This window comes from Ranitomeya imitator, chromosome 6 (assembly GCF_032444005.1).
Source record: "Ranitomeya imitator isolate aRanImi1 chromosome 6, aRanImi1.pri, whole genome shotgun sequence".
Lineage (NCBI taxonomy): Eukaryota > Metazoa > Chordata > Amphibia > Anura > Dendrobatidae > Ranitomeya > Ranitomeya imitator.
The window spans coordinates 15,431,364-15,455,245 of record NC_091287.1 but is presented as its reverse complement, the minus strand read 5'-3'; the positions used below and the strand labels follow the sequence as shown (position 1 = coordinate 15,455,245).

General features: G+C 48.1%; 1 protein-coding gene across 1 annotated transcript in view; it reads right to left on the bottom strand.

The window, feature by feature from the left end:
• LOC138641662 (KAT8 regulatory NSL complex subunit 1-like) overlaps nucleotides 1-23,882 on the bottom strand; it is a 68,466-nt gene that overhangs the window by 33,334 nt on the left and 11,250 nt on the right. The window contains exon 2 of the mRNA XM_069729233.1: nucleotides 598-742. Within this exon, the coding sequence (XP_069585334.1) occupies nucleotides 598-742 (145 nt within the window). The remainder of the gene's footprint in view (nucleotides 1-597; nucleotides 743-23,882) is intronic.

Sequence of the window (23,882 nt, the reverse complement as noted above, 5' to 3'; positions counted from 1 at the left end):
TTGAGAAGAAGCGTTCTTATGAAGACTGTCGTATGGATAGAGAACATTAGTGCATGGACAAGACCGGTCATACAAAGCGGCTTTTCTTTCTGGCTGGTGGATGGGGGTCCCCAGGTGGACATACACACAACCTCCTGTGGGACTCACAGTCTGTAGTAGGATAATATCCATGTCCAGCTTTAACCAGAGCCTAAACTGTAGAGATCCTCCCTGCGTCCCTGGATGACTGCATTTCACCTAGTGACTGCATTAGGCAAGATGCCAACCTGTGTGCAAAGCTCATGTAGACGGGACAAATGTCCAGGAGAAAGCGTGCACGTTCCCTAAATGATCAGCCAACAAAGGACACATCCACCCAGCAGCATACAGGCCCGACAGGGATTATCCATGGCTGATGCAATACCCCCGACAACCTGAAGACAAGTGTGGCACTATTCTACCAGAACGCACCAATCGTTTTCTAATTCTATACAATCCCTTTAAGTGGTGGAAATATTTTACGATTCCAGCAGATCGTTTTAGGTCTTTGTAGACAGGCTGGCTTTTTATCTGATGGCATATTACAGCAGGTGGCACCTTTGCAATGCAGGTCTTTACCTTCGTACATCGGATTTGCTTGTAGATCTCCGTCTGTTGCCTTATCCGAAACTCTAGGTCGGAAACCTGAGCTTGTAACCATGTCCACCGGCAGATAATAGCCGCCCGCTCCATCGCCCACCTCCACTCTGCCCGGCGAGGACACCTGCAGAGAAGCGTCAGGTTAGAATATTATGTCTAGGAGTCGAGATGCTGCACAAACACTGCGGGAACAAGCAGGTCATGACATAAAACGGAGGAAGAGTTTGGGTTACATAAATGTTCATTTATAAGAGTGTTGACCCCAATATACGGCGGTTTAGACCCAGTCTAGAAAACACAAGAGCTCCCCAAAGTCAGGACAGCCACTTTGTAGGACAAGGCACAGGAGTCACAGCGGTTCAGGAACGTAATACGCCGGCGCGGTGCAAAGGGTGAAATTACAGCACGGAGCTCAACCGCTCCATTTCCTGGAAGGAGCGACAAGAACAGAGGATACGCTATAACCTGCACAATTCACAGTGTAAAAAGATGGACCCCGGCACTGCCAGAACGAATCCTGGCGCATGCCTCCATTACTGACCACAACTCTGGGCCTGGTCAGAAACCATCGGAAGAAAACCACCTGCCCTCCAATCATCCGTAACGGGACCTCCGCAGAGTCAACCGGTGGACAAAGGTGCCCCCATTCTGATTACTAGCGAGGGTCTCAGAAGTCAAGTCCCCGCTAACCTAGAACCGTGCTGGTTTTCAACACTGACGGATAAATATGAACACAAATCATCAGTAATTGGCGAGGGACCAATTTTTAGCAACCCCTTCAGATGTCACCTCATTTTTTTGGCGACGTGACAGAACTATTACAGAGAGTTTAAAGGGCTTTAGTCTAATATGTAGGGGGTCTTCAGGTTACATCATTAGAACCAAAGTCAGTCGATATCAGTCTAAAGTGTAGGACGGTCTCCGGAAAAAAAGTGTCGGGGGAGAGAGGGATCCTGCCTGCTGAATCGGCAGCTGCCCCCTCAGGGGACACGGGAACGCTTGGCCAAGCACTCGGTATATGGGAAAGTCGGGGGAGGTAGCTGTTGGCGAAGCAATTGTTCTGGCAGTGACTAATGTGTACAGAGGGTTTGAGGATAATCCGGTATCCGATCACTTGGGATCTGATTAGCCGCGCTGAACAAGCTTCTGTCATCATTTGGGGGGATTCATTGTGGCCTTTTATCGTGGATCTTCCCATTAATAATCTGGTGGTGTGGCTTAGATCATGCGAGTGTGACTAGGTGATTGTTCACATATGGTGTTTTTTTTTTTGCAGTGGTTTTGTCTGCAATAAAACTGATCTGCACAAAGCGCAGCCATTTGAAGTGATTTTCGGGCAGATTTCATGTGTAATTTTTCTACACCGCGTTCACTGGTAACCAGGGTAAATATTGGGTTACTAAGCGCAGGGGGACGCGCTTAGTAGCCCGATGTTTACCCTGGTTACCATTGTAAAAGTAAAAAAAAAAATAAAAAAATAAAAAAAAAAAAACACTACATACATTCCGGTGTCTGTCGCGTCCCCCGGCGTCAGCTTCCCTGCACTGTGTCAGCGCCGGCCGGCCGTAAAGCAGAGCACAGCGGTCACGTCACCGCTCTGCTTTACGGCCGGCGCTTACACAGTGCAGGGAAGCTGACGCCGGGGGACGCGACAGACACCGGACCTCTCCAGCGACCACAACACGACTTACCAACAATCACGGCCAGGTCGTATCACTGGTCGTGATTGTTGGTAAATCGTTTAGTGTAACGGTACCTTAAGGCCACGGCGGATCCGTGTAAGGATTAGGCCCAGCTTATTTTTTCCTTGCACACTTTGTGCATGTGAACGGAGGTTACAGCCAGGGTCACTGAAGGCAGATTGCCATTGGTTTGAGTCGACTGGCACAATCCATATCTAGACTGGCGTCCAACCCCGAATGTGTGAATGGACCCTTGTACAACAGTTATCTCCTTACAGATTACGCCAGGTTAATCACCCACAAAGAAAAGGACAGGGTGTGTGATCTATACTGAGCACAATAAGGAAGAAGTGAACCCGTGTTATCACACAGTGCAGACCTGGGCATAATGCAGGCGGCCCGGGATCTGAGCACCGAGGACATTGCAGGTCTACATGTACAGCTGAAACCACAAGTATCCATCCGTTATCTGACACGAAATCAGAATAAACCTTTCCCGTTTTAGGTCAACTAGGATAACCATAATTATTAATATTTGCAAAATGCCAGAGAATAGTGATAGAATGTTATAAGGTATTTTCATTACTTACAGCAAAGTGAAAAGTTTACATACACTATGCCCTTAAACAATCCTGGACTGCCCATATGATGATGTCATGTGTTTGGAAGCTTCAGATAGGTTTTTGGCAACATTTGAATTAGAGACACACCTATGGATGCATTTTAATGCACACCTGAAACACACTGCTTCTTTGTGTAGCATCATGGTAAAGTCTAGAAATCAGCCAAGATATCAGGAAGAGAATTGTGGACTTGCACAAGTCTGGCACATCCTTGTGTACCATTTCAAGGTAATACCCGAAAGTGCCTCATTCATCTGTACAAACAGGATGGGAATTCCCAGCCATCATACCGCTCAGGAAGGAGACGGGTTCTGTGTCCCAGAGATGAACGGGCTTTGGTCCGACAGGTGCATTTCAACCCAAGGACAAAAGCAAAAGACCTTGTGAAGATGATGGTGGAAGCTGGTAAGATTGTGTCAATATCCACAGTGAAACGAGCACTGTATCAACATGGGCTGAAAGGCCACTCTGCCAGGAAGAAGACATTACTATAAACAAAGCCATATTAATGCATGTAAAAGGCACGCAGGAACAAAGACCTTAATTTTTGGAGACGTCCTGTGATCTGATGAAGCTAAAATGGAACTTTATGGGCATAATGACCATCATTACGCTTGGAGGAAAAAGGGAGAAGCCTGAGAACAGCATCCCCCCCCCACTGTGAAACATGGGGCTGGCAGCATAATGTTGTGGGGTTGTTTTGCTGCAGGAGTGACTTGTGCACGTCACAAAATAGACGCCATCATGAGAAAAGATTATGTGGGAATTCTTAAGCAACATCTCAGGACCTCAGCCGGGAAGATAAAGCTTGGGTGGAAATGGGTCTTCCAAACCGACAATGACCAGAAGCAGACAGACTGCCAAAACAGTAACAAAGGGGCTTCAGGATAACAAAGTCAATGTTCTGGAGCCCTGATTTCAATCCTATTGAAAATTTATGGGCAAAGCTGAAAAGGCCGATGCGAGCAAGGCGACCTACAGACCTGGATCAGTTACACCAGTTTTGTCAGGAGGAATCGGCACAATTTCCAACCAACTATTGTGAGAAGCTTGTGGAAGGAGATCCCAAACGTCTAACCCAAGTCATTCAGTGTAAGGGCAATGACACCAAATCCTAATGAAATGGATGGAAACTTTTGACTTTGCAGTAAGTAATAAAAATACCTTAAAACATTCTCTCTCTCATTCTTCTGGCATTTGGCAAATAATCGTTATCCTCATTGGCGTAAAACAGGAAAGGTTTATTCTGATTTCATGTCAGTTATTGAGATAAACATGTAGATGTGTCTTTATATATAGTGGATGGAAACTTCTGGTTTCAACTGTATATTGTGACTGCAGATTTTACATCCCCCCCCCAACATGTCCGGTTACACATTCAGCCGGAGACTCAGGTAACAGGATGTGTTAATTTTCTACTACTGGACATCAGAGTTCACTCAGTTCAGAATATTTTCACCGTCTGCAGCGGCGTCGCTCCATCAAAATGTATTCACAGTATCAAATAAACAGTATGAGTATAAGGAAGGAGGCTCGCTGTAGAACTCTACACTAAATTGCAATAATAAAATATTTTATTGATACGAATTAAGTTATATCAAACTTGAAAAGCGTGAAAACACCATCACCAAACAGATACTTAGGCTACTTTCACACTGGCGTTTTTTGCAATATGTCGCAATGCGTCATTTAGGGGAAAAAACGCATCCTGCAAAGTTGTTTGCAGGATGCGTTTTTGCCCCATAGATTAACATTAGCGACGCATTAACACACGTTGCAACCGTCGTGCGACGCTTGCGCCGTGTTGTGGCGGACCGCCGGGAGAAAAAAACGTTACATGTAACTTTTTTTGCTGCCGACGGACCGCTTTTTCCGACCGCGCATGCGCGGCTGGAACTCCGCCCCCACCTCCCCGCACTTTACAATGGGGCAGCGGATGCCCAGGAAAAATGCATCCGCTGCCTCAGTTTCACTGCTAGCGTCGGAACCTCGGCCCGACGCAGTGCGTCGGGCCGAGTCCGACGCTAGTGTGAAAGTAGCCTTAGTTACAAAATCGAAAGACCACAGAGAGGCGACGACTCAGTGTTTAACACTGACCCGCCCTACCTACCAGCAGAAGTTGGCACCTTGTATACTTGAGCAATGGCGCCCTGCTCATCAACGGCTCCCCCTGCTGGCCCTACAAGGCACTGATTAGGGCAGGGGAGCAGAAGATTCTTAATAGGGAAGGGCTACGGACTGTGTGACAGCGGAGGAAAAAATATAAAAACTATGGTGGTTGGGATAAAGCAACTTAATTGGTCTATATTGGTAGGATATATAATGGCACAAGTCATAACATAAGAGGACATCGGGCAGATGTTGTCCAACTACCCCTACATATATTTACCTACCCAAAAGTGGGGGATGGCACCCTATGATGACGAGATTTGTGTCCCCGATGTCGGTGGCTGTCCCTCCCGTCTTTAACTATTGCGTTAGAGAACAACGTGAATAGGGAGAAGGCAAATAGGGGCAAAGTGCTCAGTGCTTATATATATATGAAAAGGTGCTGCCGACATCCTCAGTGGCATGGTTCAGTGAGTACATTAAGGCCATGTGCACATATTCATGATTTTTCACTTTTTTTCGTCCGTTTTCTGCTGAAAAAAAAAAAAAAAAGCTAAAAAAAACCGCTTACATTAAGCATCCCTTCATTTCAATGCATTCCGCAACTTGTGCACATGCTGCGTTTTTTTTTCCCGAAAAAAGAAAAAAAACGTATCTAGGTAAGAGACGCAGCATGTCCATTAATTTTGTGGATTTTTTGCCGCTATATTATTGCATTGGGAAGTTCTAAAAAAAAAAAAAACCGTGAAAAATCTGCAAAAAAAAAAAAAAAAAAGTTAAAAAAAGCATGCGGATTTCCGGCAGAAAAAGTCCGGTTTTGTTCAGGAAAACTCTGCAGACATTCCTGAACGTGTGCACAAAGCCCAAGAAAGACTTCGGAATAGAAATCCAAAGATATCAGAGTAAGGCTACGTTCACATTTGCGTTATTGGGCGCAGCGTCGGTGACGCAACCAACAACGCATGTACAGAACGCCGCGTTTTGCGACGCATGCGTTGTCATAAGATCCTACAGATCAGGAATTTCGGCGCAGGGAAAATGCTATAAGTAGCGTCCTCTGCGCCCTGTCTTGTTCGTCTATATGACGCATGCGTCATAAAACGCAGTACAACGCATACCGGCGCATGTCCATGCACCCCCCATGTTAAAGATAGGGGCGCATGACGCATGCGTCAGTATGCGCCGCCGACGCTGCGCCCAACAACGCAAATGTGAACGTAGCCTAAGACAGTCAGAGAGATGTGGAGGACTTGTGTACAGATCTATAATGAATCAGGGCCTTGTAGAGCCAGCAGGGTGGGCCGTCGATGAGCTGGGATGCCATTGCGCAGGTATATAGGGTGCCAACCTCCGCTGGTAGGTAGGACGGTTCAGTGTTTGGGGCAGGCACCACCCTGTGGTCTATTTTGTAACTTGTGTCTCTTTGGTGATCGTGTGTTTTCACGCTTTGCAAGTTTAGGATATATTTTATTGATATGAATTAAGTTCTATTTTATTATTGCAATATAGTGCAGAGTTCTATGGTGACCAGTGCAGCAGTTCCCAGCAGCGATGCGACTTGTTGGAAGCAGCCAGCACGTGATACAACAAGTCGTCACTCTCCAGGCACAGCGGCGCCCACATCGCTGCAGGGGGACAGCGCTCACGTTTCCTTTATGTGAGGCTCTGCATTGATGTAGGTTGTATTTTAAATGGACAAAGCCTTTAAAGAATAAAAGTTCTGCATGTTTTGTCATATGTCACATGCACCAATTTGCCTGCAGACAGGTGGTCTGGAATAGAGATTAGAGTATTTGCTCGGTTCCCTCTTATTCAGCAAGCTATAGTGCTACAGAATAAGTTGCAGAGGGAACCCGGGTTCCTGGATCGTCCGGCCGTTCAGCTGATCGGCGCCGCAGCTGCATGTGCCCGTTTGTTGGGCTCTTCATGCACGTGTTGTGACTGACAGCCGCGACACATGCAGCTGCGGTGCCGATCAGATAATCAGCCGCTGCAATCTAGGAAACCGGCTCCCTCTGCAGCTTATGTGGCTAGTGCTATAGCTTCCCAAATAAGAGGGAACCTGAGAAAATTAACTCTCAAGACCCCCAGCAACTCCTCACTAGACACCCGAGATATCAGCTCAGGAGAGGACACAAAACTGCTTCATATCATATGCTTTCTATCAAATCTGTGCTCCACTGTGTGTGTTCACAGGGCCTATTGAGCGATTAGTGGGGGTCCAGGTACTGAGGACCCCTACCAATCCGCAAGTCATTAAAGTGCAAGCTAAATATGAAACAAAAAAAATATTCAAAGCCATTTATGTCTTCAATTAGAGCTTTAAAAAAAAACACGTTTATAAATTAGAAAAGTGACAAAAAGTTACCCCTGACAGATCCAGAATATCTAGACTCTTAACCATCTACTACAAGGCTATGAAGTGGCCGCTATTTCCATTCCTGGTTCGGCCCCTTCCTTTGTTGTCAGTAAATTGAAAACCCCGGCTGTCTGTTTATTGCACAACAAGACTATGGGTGGCTCCTGCCCTCAGCCATTAGAAGGTGATCTGCTGCCAGTATCTGGAGGAGGCCCTTCGTTTTGATAAGAATTTATTAAGCATGCCTACACGCCAGCAGCCATGTCCTCAGAGGGGCAAGAAAGGGGTGAGCATGCACCTGTGAGGAGACAAAAGGATGAAGCATTGAAAGTCAACATGGCCAATACTTAAAAAAAAAAAAAAAAAGAGAAGGCCAGGAAAAAGCCAGGAGAGCCAAGACAGCGAAGGCAGATTCAAAAGAATCGGGAGCCTTACAGGGGTCGTCTGACAGTGCCAACTTCAGCACCCATGACCCTGCGCACGGTGCGTCTATATTCTGTAAAGGTACATTCACACTAAACGACGCTGCAGCGATCCAGACAACGATGTCGATCGCTGCAGCGTCGCTGTTTGGTCGCTGGAGAGCTGTCACACAGACAGCTCTCCAGCGACCAACGATGCCGGTAACCATCGGGTTACTAAGCGCAGGGCCGCGCTTAGTAACCCGATGTTTACCCTGGTTACCATCCTAAAAGTAAAAAAAACAAACGCTTCATACTTACCTTCCGCTGTCTGTCCCCGGCGCTCTGCTTCCTGCACTGGCTGTGAGCGCCGGTCAGAGGGAAAGCACAGCGATGACGTCACCGCTCTGCTTTCCGGCCGCTGTGCTCACAGTGAGTGCAGGAAAGCAGAGCGCCGGGGACAGACAGCGGAAGGCAAGTATGAAGCGTTTGTTTTTTTTACTTTTAGGATGGTAACCAGGGTAAACATCGGGTTACTAAGCGCGGCCCTGCGCTTAGTAACCCGATGTTTACCCTGGTTACCAGCGAAGACATCGCTGAATCGGTGTCACACACGCCGATTCAGCGATGTCAGCGGGAGATCCAGCGACGAAATAAAGTTCTGGCCCTCTAGCCCCGACCAACGACATCACAGCAGGATTCTGATCGCTGCTGCGTATCAAACTGAACGATATCGCTAGCCAGGACGCTGCAACGTCACGGATCGCTAGCGATATCGTTTAGTGTTAAGGTACCTTAATGGTGCAGGGTGTGCACCAAGTAGATAGCAGGAAGCCAGACAGCCATATGAATAAGGAAAGAAAAAAACAACTGTCATTTGATAAACTTATTATCAGGCCGTCCGTGACCTATTTTCTTGCTTCTGACGCCCTTCAGAAAGTGCAGTAATTGAGAGCTCGGTGTTGTGTCTGAAGTGTACACAACACTGAGCAAACTCTGCAGTTCTCAGCCCTGAGCTTCCGGGGACAACTGCGCTATTGGAGCCGACTCTTCTACTTAAAACACTGGCGGCTCAAGAAAACAAAAAATCCTGAAGAGAAATGCAGGAACGGCATGACTGGGCTGACCAGAATGACGCTGGTCCTAGTGGTTTCTTCCCACCACTTTCCTGGAGACTGTATCTTGTCTGCACAGGGAAAGACCTGTCCAAGGGATGGGGCTGGGGAGAAGCTATTGGGACCAGTCAGCCGATAGTCCCCAGATGGCCTCAGATTTTAGGCCCCGCCGCAGCCAGGAACCAGATGACAGGTTCCTTTAATCCAAGTTAACCACAGACATTAAAGCGTTAACTGTTCTCTTTGCATACATGGAAATATATAAACTTAATTTATATTCAAAAAGTATCAGTCTTTGCCTTTCAATAGCCAGAATATTCCCTTGCTTTAAAAAGGGAACTTAGGTTACAAAAAAAAAAAAAATTGGTGGCCATTCCTCAGTACTGAAGACCCATGAGAGGGAGGAGGGGGATGCAGCTGCAGTCTCTGTACGCTAGGGCCAATCTACAGGTCAGAACTCAAAGCTGAAAACCTAGGTCACATCTGGATAACAATAGAGACACGGAAAGAAAAGTCCCACAATCGGCTGCTGTAGGTGACTAACAATCGATTGATTTTTTTTATTTGTGTAAAGACAGACAATTTATAAACTTTTTGGGCTAATTCACAAGACATGTTGGTTGTATAATCATCTCCATTTGACAGGCACATCATACAAGGCACATTCTGGCTACAAGACCTGTAGTCAGGCCAGGACTTGGTACCAAACCAGGGATGTGAAAATACAGCCGCTATAGTCCCGTGTGAATGAGCCCCAAAACACAGGCGCCCCAACACACACACGCAGCCCCCCCCCCCCCCCAACACACACAGGCAGCCCCCCCCCCCCCCAACACACACGGGCCCCCCCCCCCCAACACAGGCAGCCCCCCCCCCCCCCCAAACACACAGGCAGCCCAAACCCCCCCCCCCCCAACGCAGGCAGCCCCACCCCCCCCAACATAGGCAGCCCCCCCAACACTGCAGCTACAGGCAAGCAGGGTGGGCATATCTGTGCAATCCTCTGTACTGCACGTCTCACCAGCAGCGTCACACACTTTCAGGCGCGCATTCTGCAGCCGGCGAGAGGTTGGTAGTAACATAGCGGTGATGGAGCCCAGTGCCATCGTGTCTGTACTGCAGCCTGGCCGCACAGAGCACTATTGGGGTACGTGTCCATGATCAGGAATAGCAGCGTTTTGGAAGCACCACATTTGCGTTCTGTCCAATACGCCGTGTTCTACATTACAAGCACAGTGGATGGGATTTTTAGTAATCTCTTGCCCACTGCGCTTCTATTTACCGCTGCGTAAACTCACCAACGGTGCGGGTTTACCAGATGCAGCACGTACGTATTTTGACCAATAGAAAGTCATTACATGCGGTAAATCCACATGTACTAAAAAACAAGTGCGTACATTGAGATTAACTCGGATGAGTCTCGCACGTCAATACCCGGCAGTGCACCTGGCACTCAGGAGCAATACATGCAGCCGCACGCTCCGCTCCTGAGCGCCGGGTACTGACGGGCGAGACTCATCCCAGTTTATGAGCTCTTACAGAAGGGATCCCAAAATGATTCCACATGGGACAACCATCCGAGCAGAGGCATCATCAGGCCCCTCACATGATACAAGGTTTACATGTTCCTGCCATTACTGCAGTGTTGCCAAGCGATTAACAAATTCAATGAACCGAGCGACAGATAACGACCCCACGTCTCTTGTGTATTCATCCTCCCACATCGCAGGGGACGGAGTCAGCACTACACATTCATGCCGAGGAGTACAGCTGTACTGGAGCAGCATGCGGGGACAACCAATGGAAACGGTTTCTGCCAACAACTAAAACACTTGGTTTTCTTTCAAAGAAAGATAAGCTGCCACCAGGTATCTGGTGTCCACAGTAGTCAGAATGCACGCACGCTGGGCTGAACCGAACATGCATCTGTAGGAGGAGGGTGACTTAATGAAGGTGTGCGGCCACTAGGGGTCAGCACTGTTTTTAGCCACCAAAACAAATTCTCAATGTTAAAATAAAAAAAATACAGAAATGCTGAAGGACGAGCAATCTAAAAGCTGGAATGTCACCAATTGCAAAGAGCAGCTGTGGCCGGGTCGGCACAGGCTGCGGGGTCGGCACAGGCTGCGGGGTCGGCACAGGCTGCGGGGTCGGCACAGGCTGCGGGGTCGGCACAGGCTGCGGGGTCGGCACAGGCTGCGGGGTCGGCACAGGCTGCGGGGTCGGCACAGGCTGCGGGGTCGGCACAGGCTGCGGGGTCGGCACAGGCTGCGGGGTTTTCTGTCTATGGATGTAAAAAGCATTGAGGGAATCGGATGAGTCATCAAATGAGAATAGTGCAGGGGTGTGATAAATCAGGGTCCATGCGTGATATTAGCTGGGCATTGTGCAGCCGCGTCTCTCCACTCTGCAGGAGCAGCATCACTCAGGTCAGCAATCTGCAGCCACACTACAGTGATATCGCAGCACACAGACCATGGCATGACTGCAGAGGATGCTAGGAGTGGTAGATTGGGGTCTGGCCACTGGGACCCGCACTGATCACCAGAAAGGGGAGCTTTTATGCCCATTAGTATGTCAACACTGCTCCATTTATTCCCTATGAGGTTGCGGAACGCTGGGCTTGATTTTTCCAACAGCCCCATAAACAACTAATGGAGCAGAGTTTAATTTACTCACTTATATCCTCCCCATCCACCTCACCTCCTCCACAGAACTGTTCCATACAATCCTCTGTCTCCAAGCACAGACAGCCCCCTCATGCCCTCTCCTGCTCCCACTTGCTAACACTTTCTCTGCTCCTTCTTACTGCTGGTGATATCTCTCCAAATCCTGGTCCTCCTCACCATATTCCCACAATCATTTCTACCTCCCATCCACGCTCTATCACAAACTTCCGTAACCTCTCTAACCTTATACCCATTCGCCCAGCCCCCGCCTCCCCAGTCCCACTAACAGAGGCTCTGTGGAACGCTCGCTCTGTCTGCAACAAGCTTTCCTACATCCATGATCTCTTTGTTACTACCAAACTTTCCTTCCTCGCCATCACTGAAACCTGGCTCACCCCTTCTGACACAGTCTCCCTTGCTGCACTCTCTTACGGTGGCTTCCACCTTTCCCACACACCCCGCCCCAGCAGTAAACATGGCGGAGGAGTTGGTTTTCTCCTGTCAGATAACTGCTCCTTCACCCCAATCCCACTGCCACCCTCTGTCACCCTCCCTTCCTTTGAGGTGCACTCTATGCACATCTACTCCCCCACCAACCTCCAACTGGCTGTCATTTACCGCCCCCCAGGGCCAGCCACCACCTTCTTTGACCATTTCACCACCTGGCTACTTCATTTCCTTTCTGCAGACATTCCCACTATCATCATGGGCGACTTCAACATCCCCATTGACACTTCCCTCTCAGCTGCCACTAAACTTCTATCTCTCACTTCCTCCTTCGGCCTCAATGGTCCTCTGCAGCCACTCACAAAGACGGTCACACACTGGACCTCATCTTCACCCGCCTCTGCTCCCTATCTAACCTCTCTAACTCACCTCTTCCTCTCTCTGACCACAACTTTCTCACATTTTCATCTCTCTCCACTCCATGTGTACAATCCCCACCCCACACACTTTCACACCCTCGCAGAAATCTTAAACATCTTGACCTACATTCATTCTCTGAATCCCTCCTCCCCCTCACAGGCATAAGTTCCTTACACAATGCGGATGACGCTGCTGCTCTTTATAACACCACAATAGCTGTAGCTTTGGAATCTGCTGCCCCACTTACACATACCAAAGCTCGCAAAATCAACAGACAGCCCTGGCACACCAGCCTGACCAAAGAACTGAGGCGAGCTTCCAGGGCTGCTGAGCGCAGATGGAAAAGATCCCACTCCAACGAGCACTTCATCGCATTCAAACAGTCCCTCACTACTTTCAAGACCACACTCGCCACAACTAAACAAACGTACTTCTCATCTCTGATATCCTCTCTCTCACAACCCTAAACAGTTATTCAACACCTTCAATTCTCTCCTCCGTCCCCCAGCACCTCCTCCCTCCCCACTTATCTCCGCTGAAGACTTTGCCTCATTTTTCAAGCAGAAGATTGATAGCATTAGAGACAGTTTTGGTCAACAACCCCCAGAGCACTTTCTCCCAATTTCCCAGCCATCCACCTCCAAAACCAACTTCTCCTCCATTACAGAAGATCGACTCTCCACTCTACTCTCAAGATCGCATCTCACCACCTGTGCACTTGACCCGCTCCCATCCCACCTCATCCCAAACCTCACCAGTCTTCATCCCAACCCTAACCCATCTCTTCAACCTATCACTAACAACTGGTGTTTTCCCCTCAAGCTTTAAACATGCCTCCATCACACCTATCCTCAAAAAGCCCTCTCTTGACCCATCCTCTGTATCTAGCTATCGCCCTATATCACTTCTCCCCTATGCCTCCAAACTACTGGAACAACACGTCCATCTTGAACTATCCTCCCACCTCTCTTCTTGCTCCCTCTTTGACCGCCTACAATCTGGCTTTTGGTCACACCATTCCACCGAAACTGCCCTAACTAAAGTCACCAATGACCTCTTAACCGCCAAGAGCAAGCGACACTACTCTATCCTCCTCGACCTGTCGGCTGCCTTTGACACAGTGGACCATTCCCTATTATTACAAACCCTCTCATCCCTTGGCATCGCAGACTTGGCCCTATCCTGGATCTCATCATACCTGACAGACAGGACATTCAGCGTCTCCCACTCACACACCACCTCCTCACCTCGCCCTCTATCTGTCGGAGTCTCACAAGGTTCAGTCCTTGGGCCCTTGCTCTTCTCCATTTACACCTTTGGCCTGGGACAGCTCATAGAATCTCATGGCTTTCAGTATCACCTCTACGCTGACGACACACAGATCTACATCTCTGGACCAGATATCACCTCCCTTCTAACCAGAATCCCTCAATGTCTATCCGCTATTTCATCCTTCTCCACTAGATTTCTAAAACTTAACATGGACAAAACAGAATTCATCGTCTTTCCCCCATCTCACGCGACCCCCCCCCAACGAACCTATCCATTACAGTAAACGGCTGCCCACTCTCCCCAGTCCCACAAGCTCGCTGCCTCGGGGTAATCTTTGACGCTGATCTCTCCTTCAAACCGCATATCCAAGCCCTTTCCACTTCCTGCCGCTTTCAACTCAAAAATATTTCACGAATCCGTTCATTCCTCAACCATGAATCTGCAAAAACCCTAGTCCATGCCCTCATCATCTCTCGCCTTGACTACTGCAACCTCCTGCTCTGTGGCCTCCCCTCGAACACTCTTGCACCCCTCCAATGTATTCTAAACTCTGCTGCCCGACTAATCCACCTGTCCCCCCGCTATTCCCCGGCCTCTCCCCTCTGTCAATCCCTTCATTGGCTCCCCATTGCCCAGAGACTCCACTACAAAACCCTTACCATGACGTACAAAGCCATCCACAACCTGTGTCCTTCATACATCTGTGACCTCGTCTCCCGGTACTTACCTACCCGCAACCTCCGATCCTCACAAGATCTCCTTCTCTACTCCCCTCTTATCTCCTCTTCCCACAATCGCATACAAGATTTCTCTCGCGTATCACCCCTACTCTGGAACCCTCTACCACAACACATCAGACTCTCGCCTACCATCGAAACCTTCAAAAAGAACCTGAAGACCCACCTCTTCAGACAAGCCTACAACCTGCAGCTACCACCGATCGACCAAACCGCTGCATGACCAGCTCTACCCTCACCTACTGTAATCTCACCCATCCCTTGTAGATTGTGAGCCTTCGCGGGCAGGGTCCTCATTCCTCCTGTACCAGTTATGACTTGTATTGTTTAAGATTATTGTACTTGTTTTTATTATGTATACCCCTCCTCACATGTAAAGCGCCATGGAATAAATGGCGCTATAACAATAAATAATAATAATAATAATTATTATATGGCGCCATTAATTCCACAGCACTTTAGGCCGGTTTCACACGTCAGTGGCTCTGGTACGTAAGGTGACAGTTTCCTCACGTACCGGAGACACTGACTCACGTAGACACATTAAAATCAATGTGTCTCTGCACATGTCAGCGTGTTTTCACGGACCGTGTGTCCGTTTGGAAAACATTGAGACATGTCCGTGTTCGTGGGAGCGCACGTATTACACGGACCCATTAAAGTCAATGGGTCCATGTAAAACACGTACCGCACACGGATGTTGTCCGTGTGCAGTCAGTGTGCCGTGCAGGAGACAGCGCTACAGTTAAGCGCTGTCCCCCCCGCGTGTGGTGCTGAAGACCCATTCATTTCTTCTCTCCAGCAGCGTTCGCTGGAGAGAAGGAATTAAAGGGAACCTGTCACCCCGAAAATCGCGGGTGAGATAAGCCCACCGGCATCAGGGGCTTATCTACAGCATTCTGTAATGCTGTAGATAAGCCCCCGATGTTACCTGAAAAAGGAGAAAAAGACGTTATATTATACTCACCCAGGGGCGGTCCCGCTGCTGGTCAGGTCAGATGGGCGTGTCTGGTCCGCTGCGGCGCCTCCCATCTTCATTACAAGACGTCCTCTTCTGATCTTCAGCCACGGCTCCGGCGCAGGCGTACTTTGCTCTGCCCTGTTGAGGGCAGAGGATAGTACTGCAGTGCGCAGGCGCCGGAAAGGTCAGAGGCCCGGCGCCTGCGCACTGCAGTACTTTGTCTGCCCTCAACAGGGCAGAGCAAAGTACGCCTGCGCCGGAGCCGTGGCTGAAGATCAGAAGAGGACGTCTTGTAATGAAGATGGGAGGCGCCGCAGCGGACCGGAGACGCCCATCCGACCTGACCAGCAGCGGGACCGCCCCTGGGTGAGTATAATATAACGTCTTTTTCTCCTTTTTCAGGTAACATCAGGGGCTTATCTATAGCATTACAGAATGCTGCAGATAAGCCCCTGATGCCGGTGGGCTTAACTCACCCGCGATTTTCGGGGTGACAAGTTCCCTTTAACCCCTTTCTGCCATTAGACGTACTATTGCGTCCATGTGGGGTGGGCTTTACTTCCCAAGGACGCAATAGTACGTCATATGCGATCGGCAGCGCTCACGTGGGGAGCGCCGCCGATCGCGGCCGGGTGTCAGCTGTTTATCGCAGCTGACATCCGGCACTATGTGCCAGGAGCGGTCACGGACCGCCCCCGGCACATTAACCCCCGGCACACCGCGATCAAAGATGATCGCGATGTGCCGGCGGTACAGGGAAGCACCGCGCAGGGAGGGGGCTCCCTGCGGGCTTCCCTGAGACCCCCGGAGCAACGCGATGTGATCGCGTTGCTGCGAGGGTCTCACCTCCCTCCCTGCTCCCTCCAGCCCCGGATCCAAGATGGCCGCGGATCCGGGTCCTGCAGGGAGGGAGGTGGCTTCACAGAGCCTGCTCAGAGCAGGCACTGTGAAGCAGCCTGCACTCCTATCAGATCAGTGATCTGACAGAGTGCTGTGCAAACTGTCAGATCACTGATCTGTGATGTCCCCCCCCTGGGACAAAGTAAAAAAAAAAAAAAAATTTCAAATGTGTAAAAAAAAAAAAAAAAAAAAATATTCAAAATAATGGAAAAAAAAATAAAAATATTATTCCCATAAATACATTTCTTTATCTAAATAAAAAAAAACAAAACAATAAAAGTACACATATTTAGTATCGCCGCGTCCGTAACGGCCCGACCTATAAAACTGGCCCACTAGTTAACCCCTTCAGTAAACACCGTAAGAAAAAAAAAAAAAAAACGAGGCAAAAAACAACGCTTTATTATCATACCGCCGAACAAAAAGTGGAATAACACGCGATCAAAAAGACAGATATAACTAACCATGATACCGCTGAAAACGTCATCTTGTCCCGCAAAAAACGAGCCACCATACAGCATCATCAGCAAAAAAATAAAAAAGTTATAGTCCTGAGAATAAAGCGATGCAAAAATAATTATTTTTTCTATAAAATAGTTTTTATCGTATAAAAGCGCCAAAACATAAAAAAATGATATAAATGAGGTGTCGCTGTAATCGTACTGACCCGAAGAATAAAACTGCATCAATTTTACCAAACGCGGAACGGTATAAACGCCTCCCCCAAAAGAAATTCATGAATAGCTGGTTTTTGGTCATTCTGCCTCACAAAAATCGGAATAAAAAGCGATCAAAAAATGTCACGTGCCCGAAAATGTTACCAATAAAAACATCAACTCGTCCCGCAAAAAACAAGACCTCACATGACTCTGTGGACCAGAATATAGAAAAATTATAGCTCTCAAAATGTGGTAACGCAAAAAATATTTTTTGCAATAAAAAGCGTCTTTCAGTGTGTGACGGCTGCCAATCATAAAAATCCGCTAAAAAACCCGCTATAAAAGTAAATCAAACCCCCCTTCATCACCCCCTTAGTTAGGGAAAAATTAAAAAAATGTATTTATTTCCATTTTCCCATTAGGGCTAGGGTTAGAGTTAGGGTTAGAGTTAGGGCTAGGGTTAGGGCTAGGGCTAGGGCTAGGGCTAGGGCTACAGTTTGGGTTGGGGCTAAAGTTACAGTTAGGGTTTAGATTACATTTGCGGTTGGGAATAGGGTTGGGATTAGGGTTAGGGGTGTGTCAGGGTTAGAGGTGTGGTTAGGGTTACTGTTGGGATTAGGGTTAGGGATGTGTTTGGATTAGGGTTTCAGTTATAATTGGGGGGTTTCCACTGTTTAGGCACATCAGGGGCTCTCCAAACGCGACATGGCGTCCGATCTCAATTCCAGCCAATTCTGCGTTGAAAAAGTAAAACAGTGCTTCTTCCCTTCCGAGCTCTCCCGTGTGCCCAAACAGGGGTTTACCCCAACATATGGGGTATCAGCGTACTCAGGACAAATAGGACAACAACTTTTGGGGTCCAATTTCTCCTGCTACCCTTGGGAAAATACAAAACTCGGGGCTAAAACATTTTTTGTGGGAAAAAAAAAAAGATTTTTTATTTTCACGGCTCTGCGTTATAAACTGTAGTGAAACACTTGGGGGTTCAAAGTTCTCACAACACATCTAGATTAGTTCCCTGGGGGGGTCTAGTTTCCAATATGGGATCACTTGTGGGGGGTTTCTACTGTTTAGGTACATTAGGGGTTCTGCAAAAGCAATGTGACGTCTGCAGACCATTCCATCTAAGTCTGCATTCCAAATGGCGCTCCTTCCCTTCCGAGCTCTGCCATGCGCTCAAACGTTGGTTTCCCCCAACATACGGGGTATCAGCGTACTCAGGACAAATTGGACAACAACTTTTGTGGTCGAATTTCTCCTCTTACCCTCGGGAAAATACAAAACTGGGGGCTAAAAAATAATTTTGGGGGGAAAGATTTTTTTTTTTAATTTTCACGGCTCTGCGTTACAAACTGTAGTGAAACACTTGGGGGTTCAAAGCTATCACAACACATCTAGATGAGTTCCTTAGGGGGTCTAGTTTCCAAAATGGTGTCACTTGTGGGAGGTTTCTACTGTTTAGGTACATTAGGGGCTCTGCAAATGCAATGTGACACCTGCAGACCATTCCATCTAAGTCCTCATTCCAAATGGAGCTCCTTCCCTTCCGAGCCCTCCCATGCGCCCAAACAGTGGTTCCCCCCCCACATATGGGGTATCAGCGCACTCAGGACAAATTGGGCAACAAATTTTGGGGTCCAATTTCTCCTGTTACCCTCAGGAAAATACAAAACAGGGGGCTAAAAAAATAATTTTTGTGGGAAAAAAATTTTGTTTTATTTTTACGGCTCTGCATTATAAACTTCTGTGAAGCACTTGGTGGGTCAAAGTGCTCACCACACCTCTAGATAAGTTCCTTAGGGGGGTCTACTTTCCAAAATGGTGTCATTTGTGGGGGGTTTCAATGTTTAGGCACATCAGTGGCTCTTCAAACGCAACATGGCGTCCCATCTCAATTCCTGTCAATTTTGCTTTGAAAAGTCAAACGGCGCTCCTTCCCTTCCGAGCTCTCCCATCCACCCAAACAGTGGTTTACCCCCACATATGGGGTATCCGCGTACTCAGGACAAATTGTACAACAACTTTTGGGGTCCAATTTCTTCTCTTACCCTTGGGAAAATAAAAAATTGGGGGCAAAAAGATAATTTTTGTGAAAAAATATGATTTTTTATTTTTACGGTTCTACATTATAAACTTCTGTGAAGCACTTGGTGGGTCAAAGTGCTCACCACACCTCTAGATAAGTTCCTTAGGGGGTCTACTTTCCAAAATGGTGTCACTTGTGGGGGGTTTCAATGTTTAGGCACATCAGTGGCTCTTCAAACGCAACATGACGTCCCATCTCAATTCCTGTCAATTTTGCATTGAAAAGTCAAATGGCACTCCTTCGCTTCCGAGCTCTGCCATGCGCCCAAACAGTGGTTTACCCCCACATGTGGGGTATTGGCATACTCAGGACAAATTGTACAACAATGTTTGGGGTCCATTTTCTCCTGTTACCCTTGGTAAAATAAAACAAATTGGAGCTGAATTAAATTTTTTGTGAAAAAAAAGTTAAATGTTAATTTTTATTTAAACATTCAAAAAATTCCTGTGAAGCACCAGAAGGGTTAATAAACTTCTTGAATATGGTTTTGAGCACCTTGAGGGGGTGTAGTTTTTAGAATGGTGTCACACTTGGGTATTTTCTATCATATAGACCCCTCAAAATGACTTCAAATGAGATGTGGTCCCTAAAATAAAATGGTGTTGTAGAAATGAGAAATTGCTGGTCAACTTTTAACCCTTATAACTCCCTAACAAAAAAAAATTTTGGTTCCAAAATCGTGCTGATGTAAAGTAGACATGTGGGAAATGTTACTTATTAAGTATTTTGTGTGACATATCTCTGTGATTTAATTGCATAAAAATTCAAAGTTGGAAAATTGCGAAATTGTCATAATTTTCGCCAAATTTCCGTTTTTTTCACAAATAAACGCAGGTACTATCAAATAATTTTTACCATTGTCATGAAGTACAATATGTCACGAGAAAACAATGTCAGAATCACCAGGATCCATTGAAGCATTCCAGAGTTATAACCTCATAAAGGGACAGTGGTCAGAATTGTAAAAATTGGCCCGGTCATTAACGTGCAAACCACCCTTGGGGGTAAAGGGGTTAATAATTTATTTATTTATTTTTGTTTTTAAAATAAAGTTGCCAGTAATCTGCCCCCTCCCACCCCCTGTGCGCCCGCTCGCTGGCATTAAAATACTTACCCAGCTCCCTCGGCGCTTACATCCTCTCAGCGTCGCTGCTTGTCCTGTGTGAGCGGTCACGTGGTGCCGCACATTACAGTGATGAATATGCGGCCCCACCTCCCATAGGGGTGGAGCCGCATATTCATTACTGTAATAAGCGGCACCACGTGACCACTCATTCAGGAAGAGGTGCGACGCTGAGAGGATGCAAGCGCCGAGGGAGCTGGGTAAGTATTTTAATGCCAGCGGGCGGGCGTACAGGGGGTGGGAGGGGGCAGATTACTGGCAACTTTATTTTAAAAACAAAAATAAATAATAAAAAAAAAAAAAAAGATTATTCATTCCTTCTCTCCAGCGAACGCTGCTGGAGAGAAGAAATGAATGGGGCTTCAGCACCAGATGCAGGGGACAGCGCTTAACTGTAGCGCTGTCTCCTCCACGGTGCGTGTGGTACCCAGTCGGCACACGGATGCCGCACGTGTGCCACACTGATGTGCCACGTGAGCACGCAGAAACGGATAATTCAAGTACCAATTTTTCCGGTACCGGAATTATCTGGACGTGTGAGACTGGCCTTAGAGACATCATGGGAACTGTCCCCAGTGAGGCTCACAATCTAGACTCCCAGTATGTCTTTGGAGTGTGGGAGGAAACCGGAGAACGCGGAAAAAAACCACCTAAACACGGGGAGAACATACAAACAACTTGCAGATGTTGTCCTTGGTGAGATCTGCTGATTGGTGGGTGTCCTGCACCAATCAGCAAGTTATCAATGGACAAGCCCTTTAAATGCTGGATCAGAGAAATGAAGGGGGCACGTATCGTATATTTTATATCATATGCTGCTCTAATAAAAAGAAAGTTGAATAACCCATATAAAAAAGGGAACCTGGTCTGAATGCAGTCTGGTGATAAAACCAAACTGGCCACAAGTTAACAGAGCTGCAGTACATCTGCTCCAAGTTACACATGTGACTCCAAAATCACCCCCCCCCCCCCCCCCATGAGACATTTTATCATAGACTTGCGCATTTCTTCTGCAAGCTCTAAAGGATTTAAAAAAAATAAAATAAAAATCTGCAAAGACACCTGTCCCATAACTGGCTACTGTGTGTAGAGGTCTCATCACAAGACGCTGATCACACTGAGCGATAAAAGCCATTAATCCAGGCGGAGAGTGTGCAGGCTGGGTCCGCTGCTTCCTCCGTACGCCCTGTACACGTCTGCTCAGAGACTGATAACGCTATAGCCGGCTGTAATCAGTCCAGGGTGAGACCGATCCCCGACAACCAGTAACTCCTATTTAGAGAACCAGTAACTCCTATTCAGAGCACCAACACAAGTGTCACATGACAGGCGGTACGAGAAGATGCGGTACGAGAAGATGCGACACCTACGGCACATATATGATGCTGACAAAAAGAAGAAAATGAGAAATACCATAAGCATGTGTGCAACACAACCTAGGCCACTTCCACAGCCTCCCTGAATATTTGTCTTTGTACAGCCCCTATAAAAAGCTGACACTATGCGTATGTACAGTAGTGACCGATCCCTGCCCTTATATAAGCTGTACAGTGTCTGTATATAAGAGCCTACACAACTTGTAGAGTCAGCATACAGATTCCTGCGTACCGGACTGCTGTTCCGATGAATGTTCCCCCATGTATATAGTGCCTTGGTTATTTCACAGTCACTCACACAATCACACACCCTAAAGGTACCGTCACACTGAACGATATCGCTAGCGATCCGTGACGTTGCAGCGTCCTGGCTAGCGATATCGTCCAGTTTGACACGCAGCAGCGATCAGGATCCTGCTGGGAGATCGTTGGTCGCTGCAGAAAGTCCAGAACTTTATTTCGTCGCTGGACTCCCTGCAGACATCGCTGAATCGGCGTGTGTGACGCCGATTCAGCGATGTCTTCACTGGTAACCAGGGTAAACATCGGGTTACTAAGCGCAGGGCCGCGCTTAGTAACCTGTTTACCCTGGTTACCAGCGTAAAAGTAAAAAAAAAAAAAAAACACTACATACTTACCTTCCGCTGTCTGTCCCCGGCGCTCTGCTTCTCTGCACTGTCAGCGCCGGCCGGCCGGAAAGTACAGCGGTGACGTCACCGCTCTGCTTTCCGGCCGCTGTGCTCACAGCCAGTGCAGGAAAGCATAGCACCGGGAACAGACAGCGGAAGGTAAGTATGTAGTGTTTTTTTTTTTTTTTTACTTTTACGCTGGTAACCAGGGTAAACATCGGGTTACTAAGCGCGGCCCTGCGCTTAGTAACCCTATGTTTACCGGCATCGTTGGTCGCTGGAGAGCTGTCTGTGTGACAGCTCTCCAGCGACCAAACAGCGACGCTGCAGCGATCGGCATCGTTGTCGGTATCGCTGCAGCATTGCTTAGTGTGACGGTACCTTAAGGGTATGTGCACACATTGCGGATTCGTGTGCGGATTTTTCCACGCAGATTAACCCCTTAGCGACCGCCGATACGCCTTTTAACGGCGGCCGCTAAGGGTACTTAAACCACAGCGCCGTTAATTAACGGCGCTGTGGAAAAAGTCCATAGCGCCCCCCAGAGGCCGATTTTCTCCGGGGTCTCGGCTGCCGAGGGTAGCCGAGACCCCAGAGAACATGATTCGGGGGGTTTTTAACCCACCCCGCATTTGCGATCGCCGGTAATTAACCGTTTACCGGCGATCGCAAAAAAAAAAAAAAAAAAAAAAGCGATCTCTTTAATTTCTCTGTCCTCCGATGTGATCGCACATCGGAGGACAGAGAAAAGGGGTCCCAGGTGGCCCCCCCAATACTCACCTAGCTCCCCCGATGCTCCTCGTGTCTCCCGGTGGGCGCCGCCATCTTCAAAATGGCGGGCGCATGCGCAGTGCGCCCGCCGGCCGGCACCGGGAGAAAGAGCATGATCGGGGTCGGTATTACCGACCCCTGTTTTGCGATCGCCGGTAATTAACTGTTTACCAGCGACCGCAAAAAAAAAAAAAAAAAAGTAAAGTGTAATTCTCTGTCCTCTGATGTGATCGCACATCAGAGGACAGAGAAATAGGGGGATTCGGGGACCCTAGCATACTCACCTAGGTCCCTGGATCCTCATGCTGCTCCTCCTGGCCGCCGGCAGAAGAACATGGCGGACGCATGCCCAGTGCGCCCGCCATCTGTCTCCATCTGCCGGCCGGCAGGAGAACAGCAGTTGGGGCTAAAATTAGGGTTAGGGGTAGGGTTAGGGCTAGGGTTAGGGCTAGGGCTAGGGTTGGGGCTAAATTTAGGGTTAGGGTTAAACTTAGGGTTAGGCTTCTTTCACACTTACGTCGATACGGGGCCGTCGCAATGCGTCGGCCCGACATACCGACGCACGTTGTGAAAATTGTGCACAACGTGGGCAGCAGCTGTAGTTTTTCAACGCATCCGCTGCCCAATCTATGTCCTGGGGAGGAGGGGGCGGAGTTACGGCCACGCATGCGCGGTCAGAAATGGCGGATGCGACGTACAAAAAAACGTTTCATTGAACGTTTTTTTGTGCCGACGCTCCGCCAAAACACAACTGATCCAGTGCACGACGGACGCGACGTGTGGCCATCCGTCACGATCCGTCGGCAATACAAGTCTATGGGCAAAAAACGCATCTTGCGGGCACATTTGCAGGATCCGTTTCTTGTCCAAAACGACGGATTGCGACGGAATGCCAAACGACGCAAGTGTGAAAGTAGCCTTAGGG